The 24,953-nt window shown below is 38.7% G+C and overlaps 1 protein-coding gene across 1 annotated transcript in view; it reads right to left on the minus strand.

Moving 5' to 3' along the window:
• Nucleotides 1-594: 594 nt before the first annotated feature.
• The window catches only part of FAM83B (family with sequence similarity 83 member B), a 101,669-nt gene continuing 77,310 nt past the window's right edge, over nt 595-24,953 (minus strand). Inside the window, exons 3-5 of the mRNA XM_069562641.1 lie at nt 8,322-8,486; nt 7,520-7,644; nt 595-3,306 (exon numbers count right to left, since the gene is read on the minus strand). Of these exons, the coding sequence (XP_069418742.1) occupies nt 996-3,306; nt 7,520-7,644; nt 8,322-8,486 (2,601 nt within the window). The 3' untranslated portion in view covers nt 595-995. The remainder of the gene's footprint in view (nt 3,307-7,519; nt 7,645-8,321; nt 8,487-24,953) is intronic.

Below are 24,953 nucleotides of genomic sequence, written 5' to 3' on the forward strand. Positions count from 1 at the left end.
TCAAGAAAACACTATGCAGTTGGAGTGTATTTGGCATAGTATAGGAAAGACCAAAGGGTATAGTAAAGAGGATAGTATAATAAAGAGCAAAGGGTTTTGCAAGCAAAGAGTTTTGCAAGCAAAACACCTAAGCACTCTCATACTAATCCAAGATAAAAATTTATGTGGAAGGTTACAGTTTTAAAGTCTTCTTCATATTAGAAAAAGGAGGGGAATAATTTAGGTTTTCCAAATTCCTTCTGGCTTTCTATAAGTTTGAAGGAAAGAATGACTATAAAAGTTCAGCAGGGTGGCAACAGTTTCCCTTGGTCCAAAGTGGAAATAAGCACATTCTGAAAATAAATTTCTATGATTAATTTGAAATACCTGAGGCCAATACTTTGCAAATACTTCAGATATACAATGTGCTGAGCTATATAGTTTAAATTGTACTATTATTGCCCTACCAGTTTCACAGAAAAATTAATAAAACATTAATAAAATACAAGTTATTCTGTAGAATTGAAAAGTAATTGAAAATGACAAATGCTTTGCCCTATTTTCTCATAATTTGAAGATATGAAAACCCCACAAAGACATAGTATAAAAGACTGCTGACAGTGTCATGATCATTTTTAATAAGGAAAGAGTTTGCAATGAATGGCTAAAATCCATACACCATCTCTCCACTAAAGCTTCCATTTAAGACAAGCAGATCTTCAGTCTGAAGAAAACAATTTCATTACATTTGTCTTACCATTTAAAATCATGTATTTATAGACATTCCATCTATAGTGTAATTAAGCACAACTAATTTTATCACACAGAACAATACTGTACATATGTGAGTTGGTAAACACATACATCATACCTCAAATTCTGCCCCCACAGAAATCTATTAGCATATTATAAAAATACGCTAATTTTTCCATGCTAACATTCCATAATGTTCTTTGGACAAATATTTACAGCCACATTGATTTTATATTTTAAAGTCTATTTGTAATTATAGTAGCTCATTTATTTTTGTGTATGAAGTTTCCAAACTTCTGCATAAATCCTCGAAATTTGTTTTCATTTGGCTGAAATGAGTGGTAAACACCAGTGTTATAATTAAGCATTGGGCTGGACCTGCCATAACTATTGCCCATAGTTGAGGATTTCACTTCTGGGCGGTGGGTACTGCTATTTGGCACGTTGCTTGTTGGCTGAATAGAGCTTTCAATCTTACAAAATGGCTCAAAACGACTGTAAACACGCCGATCAATTGAATGAGTTCTCAGAAGCTCATCCTTGGGCTTTGATCTTGGAGAAGAAGTTGGTTTTCTTTCAGGAACAACAACTGCTTTAATCTCCTTTGAATCTCGGTACTGGATCTGCTCGGTGTTGAATCTGGGGGCAGAGGCATCTCCTGCTCTTTCTGAGAAGTTGCTTTCAGCTGGACCTGAAGAAGCTATGGTTTTGTTACTTTCATTGGATGGAGAACGTATCCTCTGGGGTGAATGTACTGCTACATCTTCCTTACTCTTGTGGATGCTGCCTGGAGAGTTGGATGAAGAGGAATGCTTTCTCCTAGGTGATGAATCATTTTTGGGTTCTGATTTTTTTTGTTTTTGATTCTCTTTAGCCTCAGAAATTAAGGTGTCAGAACTACTACACATTCTGTAAAAGGCAGGTGCTTTGTTTTTGGATAGATTGTCTTTCTTTTCTGGGGCAAGGCTAAGTAATGACCTTAACTTCTGGGATCCCTTTTTCAAAAAATTTGGGGAACCCTTCACTTCTTTCTTGGAAGTGACTTCTTTGTTGGGCTCCTCTTTATTCACATCCAGCAACACAGCCATGGAAATTGACTTGGTAGCAGTGCCACTTGGAGGATCTCCCTTGGGAACCTCCTCTTCCCCCTCCTCCTCCTCTTCCACACCATGGGTCACATTGTGCATGCTTTTAGAACTTTTTAACAAATCCTCTTTAGGTTTTTCTGGTTGTCTCACTGGATTCCTGGTAAGTGTGCTATACACATAATGCTTACTATTTCCATGATTCATACTGGCTTTTGAATGATCAAAGAATGGGAAACTGCGCCTTTTAAGCAGATTCTCATTTTTCTGATTCTTTAGGTTTTCTGTCTGCTTGTTTGCACACAAGGTTGTATATACATAGTTGTTTGACTCTGTAGGGCCATTTGTAGTTGAGTTTAAAGCTGGTGGGTGGCTTTCAGGAACCTGTAAGGTATGCATTTTTGGTGCCTCTGGCTGCACTGAGAACTTGGGTGTTGACTCCTCTGAGGGTTTGTCTGTCATAAGCTGTGCGCCTGTTGGGGTGTCTGGGATCTTTTTAGGTGTGTCACTTCCCTGGGAACCAACGACAGTTGAATTTGAGGAATCAGTTGTACAACTGTTGACCTCCTGCTGCTCAGGTAAAGTGGGCTTAAACACGAGAGAGGAACGAAGCCGTGAGTGAGCGTACAGGGCGCTGGCTTTCAAATTCTCATGTCCCTCATAGCCCTCAAACCTGTCAGCGGGAGCAGATCCGTTGGAATCAGAGGCAGCTTCCGAATGGTCATTTAAGTAGGACTCAATTCTCCAGTTACGCAAAAATGACTTTGTGGTATGTTCAAGGGTTGGCATACGTTGTTGCAAGAAGCGAATATGATTATCTGTCCCGTTAAAAGACCTCCGCACATTGGAATTCCTTTCTGGAAGATTGGTCGTCTTCCTCTGGGCAAGGCGGTCAGCAAAACTCTGGGCAGGTGTGTGCTGGTGGCCTCCGTAGCCGCCCCGGGATGACGATGCCACGCTGCGACTGTCTGAAGGCCTTTTCCAGTTCCCAGGAGCATTAACATTTCGATTCAGAGCCCTGTTGAGCAGCAAGTATGGCGTCGATTCTGGCTGTTCCCCGGCATAACTGTGCCTCTTCCAATTTTCATTTAACTGACTGTGCTGAGGCTGACGGATTGGACCATTAAAGTTGGGAACAAAGTGAGGTTTGTAGGCATGATTTCGTAAGTTGAATTTGTCATGTTCATTGCGAGTATATATCCCTCTGTTTTTGAAGTAGCTAGAATCTAGTTTGTGAATGCTGTCTTGTCTGCCAAAAAGATTTCTTTGGCTGGAAACAGAAGCTAAGGAAGACACAGAGCGCTGGTAAGTGCCATTCTCCCAGAGGGCTTTGCCGTGGTTCACCCTGACTGACTCTTCTGGGGCAAAAGAGCTGGGGACACAGGACCTGGCGTAGAGAGTTCTAAACTCCTCGTCGAAAGACTCAACAAGTTGTCCTGTGATTATCTGAACCATGCTGAGATGTGCTTTTTCAAATGACCACATGTAGCTGGAGAAAAAAAAAAAAAGCAAAATTGGCAAATGTTAACTATGTTGACAATCCTTAGCTCTACTAAGATGTGTCATTTAATATTGACAATGAGTATTTTTGTTTTCTTTAATTACCATAATTTAGAGCTTCAGTCATTATATCTTTGCAATATGTCTCCTCACTCCTGTATTCATATTTTAAATAACAAAGCAACTCAAGTCCTGGCTTTGAATCCATCCATAATTTTGAGAAGTACAAGGAAAGCTGAGTGTACATTTTACATCTCTGCCTACTAAGATTTTATGGAGCAAAACATGGTATTCTACTTTATATGCAGCACCCTGGTCAGGTGCAGGCAAGCTGGTATTGGAGGAAAAGGTGAGAAAACTGGCCTCTTCCAAGCCAACTATTCCACATGAACTTGGACATTAGTTTCCTCCCAGCCAGAATGAGAAAAAGGACAGAATAATTATTACAATTCCTTATGGTCATAACATGTCGGGATGCAAGACAGTCTGTGCTAACGCACATATTTCATCTCTGTGTCTTAAGAGTACATGGAGTTTCGGGTGCTAGAAGGTGGAAACAGACATAGGATTTGCGGCAGCAGCCTCAGCCTCTAAAGGCATCCTTCAATTCACTCAGTGTCCACCGTAAATTCAGTACTCACAAACCAAGCCAGTTAGAATGCCAATTAAGATCTCTGCTTGTAGAATACAATTGCTTTCATGTACAAAAATGCCTTTATTGTACTTTGTGGAATTTCTAAATCTCTTTCCCAGAGTTTAGACGTGACACTTGTCTTGAAGTTTCATATATAACTTTAAATCTTATTTTAGAAAATCTTGATAATGTAACATACAGCGACACTGAGCTGAAAAAGCCATTGTAATATGCTAGGCCTCAAAAAAATGGACATGATATAATGGAGGGGTAATATGAAAGGAGCATACTGTTTATACAGGGAAGACAGTAACAAAGGCAGATGGAAATATTAAAAGAATGTACAGAACAATAAAATACATAAAATATCATAAGCAGCAGTGTGCAACTTAAAAAGCTTATTCTGATATGTTCAGTTTTCTCTAGTGTGCTTACTAAATGCATGGTACGAGCAGAGTACATCAAGGTACTTTTTATGTACAGATGTGTGACCACCAGGATGACTTACAAGAAATGGTACAAAAGTGAATTGTTACAGGAATTTTCAATCCAACTGTAGATATGAATATAAAATTTGCTAAAAACAGCAAGCAAAGGCATGAATGATCAGCTTTCAAATAGGAGGATATTCCCAGAGACACTAAGAGATTGGCAGTATTTTGAAATTAGAAGCCAGGAATTTCAGATTTGAAAAGTGGGAAAACCATTTTGGGGAAAGGAGAAACATGGAAAAAGAAAGGGAACAAGAGTGGTCATGTTTTGGCTGAACACAGAAAGCAAATTATACTTAGTTGAAGTAAGAAGCTATAGAACAGACTGATGGGGTCTTCTCTGACAGTCCAGTGGTTAAGATTTCACCTTCCCAATTCAAGGGGTGAGGGTTTGATCCCTGGTCAGGGAAGTAAGATTCCACATGCCTCGTGGCCAAAAAACAGAAGCAACAAACAGAAGCAATACGGTAACAAACTCAACAGACTCTAAAAATGGTCCACAGCAAAATAAAATCTTTAAACTCGTGGAGGAAATCTTGAAAACAAAGCAAAGAGATCACAAGATTAAAAAAAAAAAAAAAACTTACAAAATTCTCTCTCAGTCAAACCTGTGGACAATACTAAGTATCTTCCAGGTTTTACTATGACAATTTCAAATGAGGGTATCCAATTCAAGATTTGATTTCCATACATTGTCCATGTACAATACACATTACAGTAGACACTGTATACATGCAATACACAATGTACAATATACATTGTCAAGAAAAGCTTGTGCGTTTTATGTCCTCATTGTTGGTATCATGATGCAGCCAGACTGCTGTGTCTTCCTGATAACCCTGTCCTCACGATGTGTGAGCTATCACAGCGTGTGACCTGGGAGTACAGACGCCAGACCTCCCTAGAAATGCTGGGAGCCTAGCATATAAAGACACTTTATGGCACAGAAATATGAATTAAGGTATGTATAAAATAGCTAATGAGAACTGACTGTAGAGCACAGGGAACTCTACTCAGTGCTCTGTGGTGACCTCAATGGGAAGGAAATCTGAGGAAGAGGGGATACATGTCTCTGTATGGCTGATTTATTCTGCTGTACAGTAGAAACTCATGTAATACTGTAAAGCAACTATACTCCAGTAAAAACAGCAACATCAAAAAGGAGGCATTCGGAATTTGCCTACAAGGAAAACAATGGCAATACCGGAACAGAGACTTGAAAGCTGTTTCTACCCAAAAGGGTGTTCATTTTTAACCAGTTTCCACAAAAACCAGTTCATAACTGTTCCACTAGATCCTGACCTCATATTTGCTGATAAGAAAAATCCATAATGATTAGGCAGGAAAAAAAAAATGGCAAATGCTACAAGCCCTTTTAAAAAAAATCATTTTTTAAAAGAAGTCTATTTGAAATTAACATGAAATAATAGAGAGAAGAGTTGTTAGATAATAGTTTTGATGAATTTTAATAATCTGTGGTCCTACAAGTCCATATTCATTTCCACAAATAGTAACTTAAGTTTTGCCTCTGTCTTATGATGTAGATGAGAAGCTAAAGAGTTTCTGTAGCTATTTGTTTGTTCTTCCCAACACCAGTTTTAAAGTAGCTCAGTTATAGTCATCTCAAAAGATATCACCTATTAATAGTAAGACGAAGCTGACATGAAGTTATTGCTGAAGATAATCTCCAAAGTCAAGTTAATAATAAAAATAGAAAGCACTCATTAGGATGATATTAACTAGTAAATACCATTCTATAAGTCAAGTGAACTCTCATTTTAATTAAAATTTTCAATTAAAACCCCTCTAAAACCAAGTGGGTCTGAACAAATAGATACACAAATAATGAGTCTTTGCAATAATTCATTAACTTCAAGCACTGCTCTTAACACATTTTCCTTTAAAGCTGCAAAGAGGATTTTCACTAGAGGATCCCTGAGCAAATATTAACAGTTAAAACATGCCTAGAATAATAGCTGCCTTTGGGGGTTTTTGATGCATTAACTCATTTAATTCTCATGACACAAGATAGGTTCTATGATTATGCTCCTTTTACAGAGGAAGAAATTAACACGCAACCAAAGTAACTCGCCATGGCCATTCCCTTCAATGCGCTGCCTCCTTTTTCTGGACTTTAAAGTTCTTAAGACAAGAGGCAAACTTTTCCCTTGCCTTATCCTGTTGATATCCACAGCACTCCTGAATTTTTCCCACAGCCTTTAGTAGTGAGTCTACTGTGCTCTGCTGACCCAGGAGTTCAGGTGTTTGTTGGCATTTTTATCTGCCTATTGTTATGACCTTACTGTGTGACCCATTCAAGATCTATGTCTGAAATTTATAAGGGAGTTTCAAGGCAGCACTTTACTCTAGAGCCAGCCGGACCTGGACTTGGTTGCCAGACCTGAACTGCCTTTTGGTCCTTAGCTGTGATGTTTTTAGACTAGCCACTGAACCTTCTAGAACTTCAGTTTCATCATTTATAAAATGTAGGTAAAAACAAGTGCCTTGCAGATACATTGTAAGGACTGGGAATGAAACATAAAGGCTAAGTTAGAACAGAAATGGATGTATTCCTCCAGTGGTAGTATAGAAAGACGCCAAGGAGTAGACCGGGGGCTGGAAAACCCACCCACCAGACTCTTCAGTGAGTTTTCAGTAACACTGTGATTACAGCATAAGAATCATCAGGGTCTCAATAATACTAAAATAATAAGAGCAACCCATTAAGCAGGTTCTTCCAAGAGATACAGCTTCTATTTATATGAACAATTATTATGCTTCATACCGTTTTCATAAGGAACAAAAACATCTTAAGCATTATAAATCTTTAGGGAACCTGAGATATTATTCAATTCCCTCATTTGGGGGAGGAAGAGTTTAAAGCCCAAGTAAGTTATGTGACTTGCTGATGACTTAATATTCTTTCAGCCAGAACTGAAACGCAAGTCTCTCCAAGTTTTCCATGCAAGGATTCTTCTTTTACTTTAAGAAATAACTAAGCAGATTACATTAAAGCTTGAAACTCATAAATTCTATAAATGATTGATAATACTGGAGTGTAAATACAATGACCTTACCTGTAGGAACCAAACATAACTTTCTGGCAGTCAACCAGCAAAAATTTCTGTTCCATTTTTCCATGAAATTTTGCCCCTGTTTTGGAAAGATAATCTTGACCTTTTACTGTCCGCACTCGAATATTCTAGAATTGAATGTAAAAATAAAGTAAATATTATGGTTAGAGAGGGGATATTTTGAAAAGTAAAATATATTAATATAAAAACTTTTTAATCAAAAAAGTACACAGGTAACAATTTTGTTAAACATATAACAACAATAAAGACAGAGAAGTACATTTTAAAACAAAACCTGAAAAGAAAGCACTCAAAGAAAACAGTCACTTAAATCATGCATTTTAATATAATTGAAATCATTTATACATGACAGTTTTATAAATCTCTTAGGGTCCTACTGCAAGAGCTCCTTTCAGGTTATAGTAGCATGACAACAAAACAAGATGAAAATTCGCCTTCATCTTGATGACTCAGACATCACTGAAATGATTGTGACAAGAAACATCTGCTGAATGAAAGAATCACTCAAGTCAGTTGTTTCAAGGTTGCCCATGTAAAACGGAAACATTAATTATGACTGACAGCAAAGTTAACTCAGGAACTTAAGTGCCCCACCATCAAGAAAAGGACCCTATAAAACCATCATGAAGATGATGAAGTCATAATCTGAAAAGGACAAGGGGACCCGTCTGTGGTCGCCACCTTCAATATATGGTATGCACCTGGAGTGACATAGCTCACTGTGCCTCTCATTTGACTGAGGCAGAGCACCTGAAGAAAAGAAAATGAAGTACAGAGTTCTTACTCTGAGACGCTGAACGTGACAGCCCTGTTTCTCGGTCATACTCAGGAAATGACTAAACTTGGACTCATCAAGCAGAATGTACACAGATATTCCTCGAGTTGATGCCTCCACGATTTCTTTGAAAATGTCCACGTCTGTAAATACATCCATCGCTAAGGCAATGACCTGTTAAAGATACAAATAGGAAACGATGTTAGATACCCAATAGAGAGAGACCAAGAAAGCGCTTGCTTTCAGAAAAAAGTGGATAAAATAGAAAATAGTTAAATGTATATTGAAAATAAACTATTTACAGATTTATCACATTAAATAATTTCATACTAGCTTTAAGTCAAAGGGAATCTGCATTTCAGTAGAATGTTGAGTGAAGGGCAGATGTGAATCTTGGTGATTGAGGTTGTCTGCAGGGTGGATGGAGGGGGCAGTTAGGTGAAGGGTGGAAATTAGTGCTAATGTTTCTCATGGGAAATATTTCCAGGGGAAAGCAAGATTTCTGGAACTGGTTGTTAGAAATAAAAGTCTTGGTGAACAGGGACAGAAAAAGAATCTTCTAGAAATAGAAATATAGTGAGAAAGGACCAAAGATAAGAAAGGTATAAGGAGAATTGAAGACCAAAAAATTAAATACATATGCCTAAAATTAGCAGAGCAGACAGAACAAGTAAATGAAAAAAAATGAACAAAAACAGATGATTAAAAAAAAAAAGAATTCATTTGAATCAGTTCTGATGAGATGGATGAAACTGGAGCCAATTATACAGAGTGAAGTAAGCCAGAAAGAAAAACACCAATACAGTATACTAACACATATATATGGAATTTAGGAAGATGGCAATGACGACCCTGTATGCAAGTCAGGAAAAAAGACACAGATGGGTATAACGGACTTTTGGTCTCAGAGGGAGAGGGAGAGGGTGGGATGATTTGGGAGAATGGGGATTCTAACATGTATACTATCATGTAAGAATTGAATCGCCAGTCCATGTCTGACGTAGGGTGCAGCATGCTTGGGGCTGGTACATGGGGATGACCCAGAGAGATGTTGTGGGGAGGGAGGTGGGAGGGGGGGTCATGTTTGGGAACGCATGTAAGAATTAAAGATTTTAAAATTAAAAAAAAATTAAAAAAAAAAAAGGTAAATAGAGAAAGAAATATCCTTAAGGAGCAGGCCCCCAAAATGGAGAGAGTCCAAGTTAATAGTTGAAAACAGAACCACTACTGACTCTGAGAAGCAAGGGGAATGAAATGATGCTGAAGTCATTCAACGGACCACCCACTACATGCCAGATGCGAAGGACCGAATCCCTGCCCTTTGCCAAGCTTACAAAGTGGGTAAAGAGGCCATAAACAATGCATTGAAGAGGGAAATTACATGATAAGCTTAAGATAATGTTTACTGGGGAAAAATTAGAGCAGGATGAGGAAGGTCACGAGTTCCTGGAAATGGAGAAGTGGGGGTCTGTGGCATCTCTGAGAGAATGTCCTTTGAAAAGGCCCTTATGGTGGATATCCTGACAGATTGTATCGCAAGCAGGGGGACCCCACAGTGCAAAGGTCCTACCTCAGGTTTAAGGAACAGCAAGGGTGGGAAATAAAACAAGAAATGGAAAAACTTATCAGAAAGCCTTGAAGACGTTACAAAGCGTTCCGTGTTTTTTCCTAAATAAAATGTCAGCTGTTGAAACTTTTTATTGAGCAATAATATGGTCTCACTTATGTTCGAAAAAGATTGCTCTGGCCTCTGTGTTAAGAACAGACGGTAAGGCTAGGAGGCAGGGTGGAAACAGGGAGGCCAGTTAGAACCACCGGAGCGATTCCAGTGGGAGGTCACAGTGGCCCGGACCAGAACGGTACTGGGAGCCGTCACCTCCAGTGAGGAGCAGAAACAGTCAACACGGGGTGCTTTGAGCTGCAAGGACTTCTGTATGGGCTGAATGTGGGATGAGAGAGAATGAGGGGAAAAGAGCATGACTCTAAGATTTTGGGGCTCTTTAACCTCAAGGACCAAGTTGTCATCAACTGACATAGGGGAGGGTACAGCTGGAGTAATGTTTAGTTAAAAGATTAAAAAGTCAAGGGACCTGGATATTCAAGAGGAATGCTGCGTAGGGAGGTCTAGGGCAGAACTGTCAGCTGGGTGTCAGAGGGTAGATATGATGACTAAATCCAAGTCAACAAGGGAGACAAGGTGAATAAGTTAGTACAAGCGGCAGGGCAGCAAAGGAAAGCTAAGCAAAGGGGGTATCCTGAGAGGCACGTCAAGACAAGGTGTTAACAAGAAGGGTGTCCTCAGGGGTGTGCTATCATGCCGTAAGGCCAAGTAACACGGGGATTAATTATTCATCGGATTTAGTAATATACAGGTTATTGATGATTTCACAGTGTAGTTTTAGTGGAACAGTGAGATCAAAAGCTTTCTAGGGAGGGTTTTAAGAGAGCTTGACTGGACAGACACGGGAAATAGCATGTACAGGTAACTCTTTTTGAGTAATCTGGCTACGATAAGAAGCAGAAAATCGGAGCGGTAGCAGTGAGTTAAGCTGGGTCAATGGAAGTTGTATGTTTTACTTTAAGGTGAGAGAAGTAACAGCAGGTCTATGTGCTAATGAAATGCTCCAGTGAAGAGTGAAAATTAATGATGCAAGAGATAGTTGGAGGTGGTATGGGGAATTGGGGGTTTCTGGAGGAAAGTCTTAGAGTAGGCAATAAAATACAGGCTATAGGGGTAAAATCATCAGAGTACAGGGAATAAAGGCCAGTAAAAGATCACTGTACTACCAAGGCAGAAGCCAGGTAGAAGGTGGTGGTGGGAGGGCAGGTGTGGTGCTTGCGGTGGCGGGGGGTATGATGTTCTCTGAATGCTACCATTTTCTTTGTGAGATGGGAAGACCCTGGGTTATGGAAGACATGTAAGCGTATGAGGAAAGGGGCATAAATAGTCATCTAAGATGACAGAAAAGGCAATAGGGCATGAAGGTAGTGTAACTGCAGGGCAGCATTAAGAACCCATCAAGTCATTAATTTAAAATGGACCAGTCAATGTGGTTGTGAAGAGGGGAGCAGTCATGTAGCACACAGTCAACTGAAATGCTCCTGTGAAGACTGAAAATTAACGATGAAGGAGATAGAAGATGTGTAATGTAGGGGGTTTCCCTTGTAGTCAGATGGTAAAGAATCTGCCTGTAGTGTAGGAGACCCAGGTTCGATCCCTGGGTCGGGAAGATCCCCTGGAGAAGGAAACGGCAACCCACTCCAGCATCCTTGCCTGGAAAATCCCATGGACAGAAGAGCCTCGTGGGCTGCAGTCCATGGGGTCGCAAAGAGTTGGACATGTCTGAGTGACTAACACGCACGTACATACAATGTGCAATAGCTAAGATGATTGATCCTGGGATTTAAACTCAATAATGAGAGGAGAGATGGTGTCACAGATGTGAGAGGCAGGGAAACAGGGGTAGGATCAATGAATCTGAGGTCTCGCTGGGGCTAAATGATAATTAAATATTAAGGAATTGTCATTAATTTTTTACAATAACAGTAATATAATCATAAAAGGTAATATCTATCCTTTCTTTTAAATAGACACATTAATATAGCTACAGATAAAAATTGTATTTAATTCACATTATAAAAGGTGAACCAAAATTGGTAATGAAAAGTGAAAGCCAGTTGATGGTACATGAGTGTTTTATATGCTGTTTTTTCTACTTTTGAAAATTTCCACAGCACAAAGTTAAAAATAAATAGTTAAGTGAATAAGTGGACATTGGATACTAGCAGGTTCCAGAGGTACCATGTGCCAGAAATACAAGCAGAAGTGTTGGTCACAGGAGGACGAATTAGGTCCTACAGGATCTGCAGTTACAGACTGTGATGCTATCAAGGACCTGATTGGGAGTCAGGGCTGAGATGCATGTAGGACAAGATCGTGGAAGGAGAGCAGGAAAAGGAACTGGTCTTTAGAAGGATCCTTTCCACACATACTGAAATTGCCACCAGAACTGCTGAAAAGAGTGACGGCACCAAGCAACAAAAATGGTCAAGAAACAAGAAGGAAAAGAAATACCCTGGCGATAGGCACATGGCAGCAACCACTAAGATACTGTGTTGGATACACTGCAAGTACACAGATGAAGAAGGTCACGGATAATATCTGGTTTAATCCAATAAGATGCTAGCACAAAATACTGGACCGTGTTCAAACAACACAAGATGACATTCTTTAAACTATCAATAAAACATACTTCAATCAGATTTTCTTGAGGAAGAATAATTTCAATCATTCTAATGGCCTCCCATGACCCTTTCCTTATTTATGATTGAGATGAGGTGCCAGAAAGGGAGAAGCTAGTGAGAACAGCCTCATCTGTGTCTTCTACATACTCTTTAGAAAATCAAACATGTGAAAAACCTTCAGTCACATCCACAGTTATTAATGTGTTTATGATACAATAATGAGTGATGTGATGGTATATGGACATTGGCATAAAGAAATGAAAGTGTCCATTTTACAAACTTATTTTACAAAATAACTTTAAAAACCATGTCTGGAGCAGCCTAGCACTAATTTTTTAACTAAAATGGGATTTTTTTAAATAGAAAAATAGTATCATACTATATGGTATTTTTTAAAAAATGACCAGCATATCTAAAGAATTTGTTTATAATTTGCCAGAAAAATCATGTAACAAATTACTTCAGACTTTGGAAATGAACACAAATGTATGACAGATAAATAAAGGGTTTTGTTTGTTAAAAGTAACTGAAGCCATTCAGCCAATGGATGATTCTAGCACATATAAGATAGAACAAATGACAATCTCTCTTGCATGACAGATAACACAATACATCAGGATACGGGAGACCAGATTACACATTTCTGACAAGTTTATCTGATGGCAGCAGAGCCAGGTACCTTATCAGGATTTCTGGTTCCCAATACCCTCAATAGATACCTAGAAAAATTATATGAAGTCTACAGAGAATTTCAGCTGTGCCAAGAAAGGCAAAATAAAATATAAAAGGTAGCCACCTTTTTAACTGGTGGGTTACATTCAGGAAAAGGAATGATAATTAGAAATGAGCTATGCCAAACCTGATATGAAGGTATTACATTGCCAGCTAGTTAGCTAAATCACACTGTGCTGTAGAAATAACCAAAATGACTGTATCTAATGAAACAAAAATGATATACTTGATTAGTACAAGGTTTATCAAAGGGTACTTTAATTAATTTTCTAAGTCAACACAGAGGTCATTTACATTAAATGGGATTCATTAGACTGCCATGTAACATATTTTTTAACTTTTCTTGCCTCTTCATTAGTTACTTTGATTCTTTTTTGATAAATTAGAAATGGAAACAAGCAAATGCATTCCTCAGCAACATGAGACTTGGAAAACTTTTAGGAAGGTATTCTGTGTCACTTTTAACATTTGAGAGATATCTCGCATCTTTTAGTAGTTTCAGAGAATTTGATTCAAGGATCGGAGTTACCACTTATTTATCTCAGATTAGTAAATTTTCCTGAAGGGACCTAGACACAATTAATTAAAATACTATAAATAGTGACAAAACATTAATGGTAACTTCATATTCATGATAAAACTGAAATTCATTTAGAGAAGGAAATAATGAGTTGTTATGTAATACACTCTAAAAATAATTCAGAGAAAGGAAAAAAAATGTTCTATTGCTGCAAGAATGTTAGGGGTGAGTACAAAGTAGAATGACATGTACTACTGGGGATTCATGAATAAGCCTTAAAAAATCAATAAAGATTATTTTTAGCCATACAACTGGAAGACTAGCATTACAGGCATAGAGGCAAAGATCAAAATGATGATCACAGTAGTATCTTAATAAATGTTTATTGAATTAACCTAAATATAAGCACAAAGATTATCTGCTTTATGATTATGGAGCAAATTTACTTAGGATTTAACTGTATAGCTCCTACGAAGGATCTTGCAAATCTGATACACATTTAGATATGATCTTGATAGGAATATAAATCCTGAAAAATAAAATATCCAAAACACTATGTGCCTTTAAATGACCCAGATACTTAATGAAATGTAAGTATACTTTGGGTTAATGTTCTGTCGTTACAGAACTGTCAGCATCACTTTCAAAAATTGAAAAAGTGAATATTATACCTTTTATGCTTCAAAATACTAAGCACCATTTGAAAGTATTCAGGCTTTCTTGGTAATTTCCTACATATATACAGGAGGAGGATTTACTTTCTTCCAACAGGAGAAAAGCTAAAAAGGAGTTCAAATTAATAATAATACTTTAGAACACTTTAATAATTACATTTGTAATAAAAATCAACACAGCTGGAAAACCTTAAAACCAAGTAATAGAAATTAAGATAAATGATCACCTAAGAAATATATATTTGTAAATCTGTAATGCCTGTTAAAAGCAATGTCCTAAATGAATTTTAGAAATAAAAGGAAGCCTGATATTAAGAATAAGTGATTTTGGTCCTTATCCTACTGAAGCCTAAGTGAAAGTATTCATTTTGTGTGAAATTTCACATATAATATAGTGTATGCCCTGGAGTAAGTTTCAGCTTTACATTCGTTGTTCAGTAGTTCAGTCATGTCCGACTCTTTGTGACCCCATGACCTGCAGCCTGCCAGGCTTCCATGTCCTTCACTATTTCCCAGAATTAGCTCAAACTCTTGTCCACTGAGTCGGTGATGCCATCCAAACATCTCGTCCTCTGTCGTCCCTTTCTCCTCTTGCCTTCATTCTTTCCCAGCACTGGGGTCTTTTCCGATTAGTCAGCTCTTCCCATCAGGTGGCCAAAGTATTGGAGTTTCAGCTTCAACATCACTCCTTCCAATGAACATCCAGGACTGATCTCCTTTAGGATGGACTGGTTGGATGTCCTTGCAGTCCAAGGGACTCTCAAGAGTCTTCTCCAGCACAGCAATTCAAAAGCATCAATTCTTTGGAATTCAGGCTTCTTCAAGGTCCACTCTCACATCATTCATGACTAATGGAAAAACCATAGCTTTGACTATATATAGGCCTTTGTCAGCAAAATGATGTCTCTGCTTTCTAATACTGTCTACGTTTGTCACAGCATTTTTTCCAAGTAGCAAGCAACTTTTACTTTCATGGCTGCAGTCTCCAACCACAGTGATTTTGGAGTCCAGGAAAATAAAGTCTATCAGTGTTTCCATTGTTTTCACATCTATTAGCCATGAAGTGATGGGACAGGATGCCATGATCCTAGTTTTTTGAATGTTCAGTTTCAGCCAGCTTTTTCACTCTTTTCTTTTCACTTTCATCAAGAGGCTCTTTAGTTCCTCTTCACTTTCTGTTGTTACAGTGGTATCATCTTCATATCTGAGGTTGTTGATATTTCTACTGGCAAATTTTGATTCCAGCTTGTGATTCATCCAGCCCGGCATTTCACATGATGTACTCTAAATATAAGTTAAATAAGCAGGGTGACAATATACAGCCTTGACACATTCCTTTCAGAATTTTGAACCAGTCCATTTTCCCACATCTGGTTCTAAGTGTTGTTTCTTTACCTACATACAGGTTTTGCAGGAGGCAGTTAGATGGTCTGGTATTCCCATCTCTAAGGATATTCCATAGTTTGTTGTGACCACACAGTCAAAGGCTTTAGCATAGTCAATGAAACAGAAGTAGATGTTTTTCTATAATTTTCTTGCTTTTTCTATGATTCAATGGATCTTGGCAATTTGATCTCTGCTTCTTCTGCCTTTTCTAAATCCAGTTTGCACATCTAAAATTTCTTGGTTCCCATATTGTTGAAGCCTAGCTTGTTGAGCATTACCTTGCTAGCATGTGAAACAAGTGGAATTGGAATAAAAACTGACCTTTTCCAGTCCTGTGGCCACTGCTGAGTTTTCCAAATTTGCTGGCCTATTGTGTGCAACACTTTAATAGCATCATCTTTTAGGATTTATAATAGTTCAGCTGGAATTCTATCACCTCCATAGCTTTGTTTGTAGTGATGCTCCCTAAGGGCCACTTGACTTCACATTCATTATGAATACAATAATTTTGCACACATATAAGTATACTAACAGCTAAATCGATATCAGCTGATTTGGTCTGCTATGAATTTTGTAATCTTTGGAAAGTCACTGAAATGATTCTGAGTCTCACTGACTTCTGCTGCTGCTGCTGCTAAGTCGCGTCAGTTGTGTCCGACTCTTTGTGACCCCATAGATGGCAGCCCATCAGGCTCCTCTGTCCCTGGGATTCTTCAGGCAAGAATACTGGAGTGGGTTGCCATTTCCTTCTCCAACACATGCATGCACGCATGCTAAGTCACTTCAGTTGTGTCCGACTCTGTGTGACCCCATGGAACAGCAGCCCACCAGGCTCCCCTGTCCACAGGATTCTCCAGTCAACAATACTGTAGTGGGTTGCCATTTCCTTCTCTATGTATTAAGTTATCCACAGAAGATGGTGTGCGTATCAAGTTCTAAAATGCTATGTTTAGATAACTATTCACTTACTCCTAATTACTCAGCAATTGGATTAAAACATAAGTTGTACTTAGCTTTTTAAAACCTTACTGACCATGACCTAGTGATAGTAAAAACAGACAAAAAACAAAAAACACCTGGGCACTGTAGTAAAAGTCAACAGAAAATGTTAAATTGGAATGTCTAGGCTCTGTTATAGGTACAACATACTTTTGTAGAACTAGTACATATGCTTGACAGCTCAGAAGGGTTGCATAAATCATTTCCCTCTGTTTCTACATTGTGTTATGTGGTTGAAAGTATTTATACAACAGTGTTAGGGACTAAATGTTTGTATCTTTCAAAATTCAGATTTTGAAATCCTGAGCAGGCTTAAAAAAAACATCAAGAAGAGTCATAGTCATTTTACTGATTTCACAATTCAGCCCACTTACAAGTTCATGTCTTTCTAGCATTTTCTGAAAAGTGCCTTCTCCTGAAAACTGGCCTAACAAGGGTCCTGGGCGTGGCCTGCCAAACCAATGGGTCAGGATCTAGATCTTGGCACACTGACAAAAGTAACTTGTTTTCAAGTTACTGGTTGTAACATAATTATCCATTGGCTTGGAATAGCTATTATCTTATTTAAAATTTTGCAATATAAAAGGGTGTCTGTCAAGAAGATCACCAGGAGAAATATTGATTACCTCAGATATGCAGATGACACCACCATTATAAAGAGTGATGAAAGTGAAAGAAAAGAGTGAAAAAGCTGGCTTAAAATTCAACATATTCAGAAAACAAAGATCATGGCACCTGGTCCCATCATTTCAAAGCAAATAGATGGGAAAACAATGGAAACAGTGACAGACTTTATTTTCTTGGGCTCCAAAATCACTGCAGATGGTGACTGCAGCCATAAAATTAAAAGACACTTGCTCTTTGGAAGAAAAGCTATGACCAACCTAGACAGCATACTAAAAAGCAGAGACATTACTTTGCTGACAAATGTCTGTATAGTCAAAGCTCTGGTTTTTCCAATAGTCATATAAGAGTCATGTGAAAGTTGGACCATAAAGAAAGCTGAAGATCAAAGAATTGATGCTTTTAATATTCTTCCTTTGTGTTTAGTTTTTGTTAGTTTGATTAGTATGAGTCTTGTCATACTAATCATACAAGACATAATAAGTCTTGTCTTCTTGGGTTTATCCTGTATGGGACTCTTTGTGCCTCTTGGACTTGATTGCCTATTTCCTTTTCCACGCTGGGGAAATTTTCAACTATAATCTCTTCAAAAATTTTCTCATACCCTTTCTTTTTCTCTTCATCTTCTGGGACCCCTATAGCTTGAATGTTGGTGTGTTTGATATTGTCCCAGAGGCCTCTAGGACTATCCTCAGTTCTTTTCATTCTTTTTACTTTATTTCCACCATTTTTTCTTCCAGTTAACTGATTCATTTTTCTGCTTCAGATATTCTGCTATTGATTCCTTCTAGAGTATTTTTAATTTCATTAATTGTGTTGTTTGTCTCTGTATGTTTATTTTTTTAATATTTCTAGGTCTCTGTTAATTGATTCTTGCATTTCCTCCATTTTGTTTCCAAGACTTTTGGTCATCTTTACTATTATCCTTCTGAATTCTTTTTCAGATGGTTTGCCTATTTCCTCTTCATTGATTTGGGCTTCTGTGTTTCTAGTTTGTTCCTTCATTTGTGTAGTATTTCTCTGCCTTTTCATTTTTTTTTAACTTATTGTGTTTGAGGTCTTATTTTCTCTGCTTCAAGGTTGAATTCTTTTTTTAAAACATAAATTTATTTATTTTAATTGGAGGTTAATTACTTAACAATATTGTGTTGGTTTTGCCATACATCAGCATGAATCCGCCACAGGTATACACGTGGTCCCCATCCTGAACTCCCCTCCCTCCTCCCTCCCCCAGAAGGTTGAATTCTTTCTTCATTTTGGCTTCTGCCCTCCTAAGGTTGGTCCAGAGGTTTGTATAAGCTTAATATAGAGTGAGATTTGTGCTGAGTTTTTGTTTGTGTTTCCTCTGATGGGCAAGGCTGAGTGAGGTGGTAATGCTGTCTGCAGATGATTGGGTTTGTAGCTTTGTTTTGTTTGTTGTTTAGATGAGGTGTCCTGCACAGGGTGCTACTGGTGGTTGGGCGATGCCGAGTCTTGTATTCCAGTGGTTTCCTCTGTGTGAGTTCGCACTATCTGATACTACCTAGGGTTAGTTCTCTGGTAATCTAGGGTCTTAGAGTCAGTGCTCCCTCTCCAAAGGCTCAGCGCTTGATCTCAAGTTTTGCATGGCAGTATATATTCTTTTCCACTGGTCAGGCACTCCTGTCCACTCTCAGCTGGTGTTCTGCACACACGCTGTGTCTGAAGTTGTATTCCTGATGTATCTGTGGAGAGAGATGTACTCCATGTCCACCTGCTCCTCCGCCATCTTGCTCTTCGGAAGTGACACTTTTACTTTTGTGGGAGTGAGCATCCAAAGGGGCGCAGTCACAGACGGACACCAGCCTCCTCAGAGAGTTGACAGGTGGGTGGAGCCTTGTGGTCAATGTGAAGTTTAGGGACTTCTCTGGTGACCCATGGTTAGGAATCCACCTGCCCGCCTCTCCTCATGTTCTTAAGTCCATTTTCTATGTCTGCTTCTCCACTGCTGTCCCATAAATCTGTTCTTCAGTACCATTCTTCTAGATTCCATATATATGTGTTAGAATACGATATTTATCTTTCTCTTTCTGACTCACTTCATTCTGTATAATAGGTTCTAGGTTCATCCACCTCATCAGAACCAACTCAAATGCATTCCTTTTTATGGCTGAATAATATCCCATTGTTTATGGAAAGAGTATCATAGGAACTTACATTACCATATGTAAAATAGATAGCCAATGGGAATTTGCTCTTTGGCTCAGCAAACTCAAACAGGGGCTCTGTATCAACTTAGAGGGTTGGGATTGGGAGGGAGATGGGAGGAAGGTTCAAAGGCGAGAGGGTATATGTATATACCAGGACTTCCCTGGTGGCTCAGATGGTAAAGCGTCTGCTTACAATGTGGGAGACCTGGGTTCGATCCCTGGGTCAGGAAGATCCCCTGGAGAAGGAAATGGCAACCACTCCAGTATTCTTGCCTGGAAAATCTCATGGACGGAGGAGCCTGGTGGGCTGCAGTCCATGGGGTTGCAAAGAGTCGGACACGACTGAGCAACTTCACTTTCACTTTCATGTGTATATCTATGGCTGATTCATGTTGAGGTTTGATGGAAAAAAAAAATTCTGTAAAGCAATTATCCTTCAATAAAAATATTAAAAAAAAAAAAAAGAATCCACCTGCCAATGCAGGGGACACAGGTTTCATCCCTGGTCCAGGAAGATTCCACATGCCTTGGAACAACTAAGGCCATGTGACACAGCTACTGGAGCCCATGCTCGGGTTAGGAGAAAAGATGCTCAGGGAGGGTCTGTGAGCGTCTATGTGCCCCGTCCAAGCCGCCTGGGATCACTAACCCGCACGCTCCTCCCTAGACTGCATTCTTTACTTGAGCAATAATTGTGTCCCTTGAATGTCAACAATTAATTAGCTTGACATAAAAAGAAATCAATCACATAGCGTGGCAAAAATACCACAGGTCCTATTTATCTAATAATTTCTATTTGAATAAGAAATTTGAATATCAAGGAGTTTTTACATAAATTCATGAACTATTGCAGTAGCATTTTTGTATTTAGTGTAAGTCTTCCTGTGTTTTCACCCTGTAGTCAAGTTACATGAACTTAATCCCCTGTTTATTTAACTCTACTGCTCTTTCTCTCTTGGAGATTTTTTTTTTTTTAACCACTTGCTTCTGAGAACTGTGTATTATTTTTCACTTTGATGCCTGAAAATTGAAAGACAGCATACCTTTGGTGGTAGAGAACAGTCGTTCTAAAAGCTGAGAGACAGGGGAATAACTAATTTTCAGGGTATCATCAACCTCGATTGAAAACAATTAGCCACATTACTTAGAATATTTCCTGAATAATTTGTCTCCCACACACTCCGAGTTTCTTAAGTATTTTGAACACCTAATGATACTCCGGAGAAGGCAATGGCACCCCACTCCAGTCCTGGAAAATCGCATGGATGGAGGAGCCTGGTAGGCTGCAGTCCATGCGGTCGCTAAGCGTCAGACACGATTGAGGGACTTCACTTTCACGCACTGGAGAAGGAAATGGCAGCCCACTCCAGTGTTCTTGTCTGGAGAATCCCAGGGACAGAGGGATCCCTGGTAGGGATCCTCCCTGGTAGGAGGCCGTCTATGGGGTCGCACAGAGTCGGACACGACTGAAGCGACTTAGCAGCAATGATACTCATTCTATATAGATAATATTCAGATGCAAAGCAGCGAATGTTTTTCAGTTGGGCTACAGACATAAGACACAGGTTCCCTATTTTATTAGCATTTCCAAGTCTTCATTAATATGATTAAAATCTCATTGTGAAAATCTCCACTTTCCCTGCTAGGAAAATTCTAAACTATAATTTATTTTCCTTCAGTAGGTTCATAAAAAGGATCTTGCCCTAATTCTAGGTTGAAAATCTGTTTATTAGCTATACTACATCTGAACATTGAGGTTTTATTAAAATAAACTGCCGTTATCAAAAGCCGAGATAGCGACATTTATTCCAGCCACTTTCGTTGAGTTAAACCAAATTGTTTTATCCATCAAATTAAGGAAGATCCATGTCTTTACATATGACCTTTGATTAATATTCTATATAAATATATTACTTGAAAAATAAAATATTTTATATAAATATATCCTCGAGCAGCTCTTATAGCTGTAAATATTAGCAAAATAGGAGCTAGTGATTAAAGAATAGGAATAGAATGAGATGAGGGAAAAAACTACAAAAATTTTCTTGACTACATTAAATTTGGTTACTATACCAAATTTGTCAAATGACATTTGAAAGCCATTTAAACTTCAAATATTTCCAAAGGTCAAATAATTTCATCTTTTAGGACACAAATAATATTTTAAAAGTACTTCCATTCTAACAAAATTGAATGTGGAGTTTCTATCTGGGCCAGTGAAATATTTTTGAAAAAGAATTAAATGTGCCTGTGAATTTAGGTTTCTTGAGACTTTATTTCTGAAAACAGATCAAATGGCAAAAGAAAAGTACACTGGATAAGCATTAAAAGGTTCAGATAATCATAGGGGAAGAAAAAATATCCAAATCATTAAAATGTAAAGCAGTTCAATAAGAAATCTAACCTTCGACTTTTATTATTGAGCTGATCAAAGGCAACAGAAAGCCTCCTGACTGATAAGAGAACCAGAGGAATCTGTCCTCTGAGAGGATGGTAGAAAAGCGTGTGCAGTGAATTTAACTATCTGATAGGAAATAACACTGTCAATGACATATTTGGTTTCAAATTAAAATGAAAGAAATGAAAGTTTCATGAGTATCAGTAAAGATCCCCAGCCCCACTTTCTCAGAGAGGCTAATTATTCAGCTAAAAGATAATCTCGTGGCTTTTTAGACTTAATATTAGATTGCCTTTTTTTCACATTGAACTCAAACTTTCTAAGTAAAATTTAGGAGAATTTCTTTCAGTTCTAGTGTCTGGATCGGAAAGTAAACAAACAAGTAGACAGCAATATTCTCATGTCATGAAAAATTTTATAAAGTATGCTTCATAATTATACACACACACAGGGTGAGAGAAAGAACTAGAGAGAAAGAGAGATGATCTGTCTCTTTCAACCTCCAGGGGACGAATGATTACTTTTAAAAAACAGACTAAAAAAGGGGAACTTGCAATAATTTCACAGTTATGCCAGGGACAATGGTATTTTTTCTTTTATCCTGTTGTATGCATACTTTTAGAAACAGATGTTATTTACGTAATGTGTATGTTATATGTTTGTCATTAAGGAACGTTCTCCTACTATACAAACTGTCATAATTTCATGTTCACTTACGGGAGAGAGAGAAAAAGGGAAAAACAGAAAATAAACTTTTTTTCTTCTGGGGTTCCCTGTCCTGCTGGCACCTCCCGTCAACTGGATCGTGGGGTACACAAGGAGAAAATACTTCTGGACAACTTGCAGATTTCTTGATTGAATGACTGAGTGGCTGATGTCGTCAGTGACAGACACAGGCAGATGGGAGGTTGCAAAGGGAGAAGGTTGGCTTTGGGTCTGTGGACTGTCAACCATCTATGACACAGCTACATGGAAACCATTACAGGTTGCTGGTTGTCAGGAGAAGGCTTCTGGCCTCCAAATTCTACAGATTTCCACCCATAAGTCAGACTATTTAAGAATACGTAATTTATAAAATCAGAGAAGGCGATGGCACCCCACTCCAGTACTCTTGCCTGGAAAATCCCACAGATGGAAGAGCCTGGTAGGCTGCAGTCCATGGGATCGCGAAGAGTTGGACACGACTGAGCGACTTCACTTTCACTTTTCACTTTCATGCATTGGAGAAGGAAATGGCACCCCACTCCAGTGTTCTTGCCTGGAGAATCCCAGGGACGGGGGAGTCTGTTGGGCTGCCGTCTGTGGGGTCGCACAGAGTCAGACACGACTGAAGTGACTTAGCAGCAGCAGCAATTTATAAAATCAAATGTAAACTCTTTACAGTGGCATGCGGAGTCTGTCTTCATTTCAGGCCTCACTGTATCTTCTATGCCTCCTGTGATTCCTTCTGTCTAAAATCTCCACCTTCTCTTTATCAAAATCCAACTCCCCTCTCAAGGTTGAGTTTACCTGCAGGCCTCTTTCACAAAGCTGCTGCTGATTCCCTGAGCCTGCATCAATAACATCCTAATGTATGCTCCATCTATGGTTTTTAATACATTTAGCACAGCATTTATTTCATCAGCCTTGTTGCTCACTTACTACTTTCAAGGGAGTAATAAGCTAGGGGAGAGTGGGGAAAAAATACCTCAGTCATTTTGTATCCCCATCAGCTTAACAGTACAACTCAATAAAATTTATTAAGCTATTTCTCTGAAGCATCAAGTATGGTTATTTTCAAATAGTAAATAAGCCAATGTTTTTACCTGCATATTTACACTTCTTATTTTGAATTCCTAAACATTTCTATGATTTTCTAAAGAAAGCGTTGCTGTTGTTCAGTTGCTCAGTCATGTCCAACTCTTTGAGACTCCACAGACTGCAGCATGCCAGCTTCCCTGTCTTCACTGTTCCCCAGAGTTTGCTCAAACTCATGTCCATTGAGTCAGTGATGCCATCCAACCATCTCATCCTCTGTCATCCCCTTCCAATGAGTTGGCTTTTCACATCAGGTGGCCAAAGTATTAGAGCTGCAGCTTCAGCATCAGTCCTTGCAATGAATATTGAGTTGAATTCCTTTAGGATTGAATGGTTAGACCTCCTTGCCATCCAAAGGACTCTCAAGAGTCTTCTCCAACACCACAGTTTGAAGGCATCAGTTCTTCAGTGCTCAGCCTTTTTTTATTGTCCAATTCTCACATCTGTACACGACTACTGGAAAAACCACAGCTTTGACTATATGGACCTTTGGGGTCGCAAAGAGTTGGACACGACTGAGCGACTGAACTGACTGACTGACTGAGGCAAAATAATGTCTCTACTTTTAAATACGCTGTCTAGGTTTGTCATAGCTTTGCTTTCAAGGGGCAAGTGTCTTTTGATGTCATGACTGCAGTCACCATCCACAGTTATTTTAGAGCCTAAGAGAATAAAGTATGCCACTGTCTCCACTATTTCTAAAGAAACTACTTTCTCAGGAATCTCTCTTGACACTTTTCATTTACAGTTTAGAGTCTGTGATGGAGGTAGTTTGGAGCACATGAACTGATGGTACAACTGTGTTATTGGTCTTCTCTTTCTGGGAATTATTTTATGTATGTACACCTACATGAAATAACTAGAAGGCACCTAAAAGTCATCTGCCTGCTGTTCAAATGAAGTATGTCCCACAACTTATCCTAAATGGCACAGGTAATAAAGATAGAAAAAAGCAAAGAAGAACTAAAGAGCCTCTTGATGAAAGTGAAAGAGGAGAGTGAAAAAGCTGGCTTAAAACTCAACATTCATAAAACTAAGTGGTCCCATCACTTCATGGCAAATAGATGGAGAAACAGTGGAAACAGTGACAGACTTCTT

This window comes from Ovis canadensis, chromosome 20, assembly GCF_042477335.2.
Source record: "Ovis canadensis isolate MfBH-ARS-UI-01 breed Bighorn chromosome 20, ARS-UI_OviCan_v2, whole genome shotgun sequence".
Taxonomy (NCBI): domain Eukaryota; kingdom Metazoa; phylum Chordata; class Mammalia; order Artiodactyla; family Bovidae; genus Ovis; species Ovis canadensis.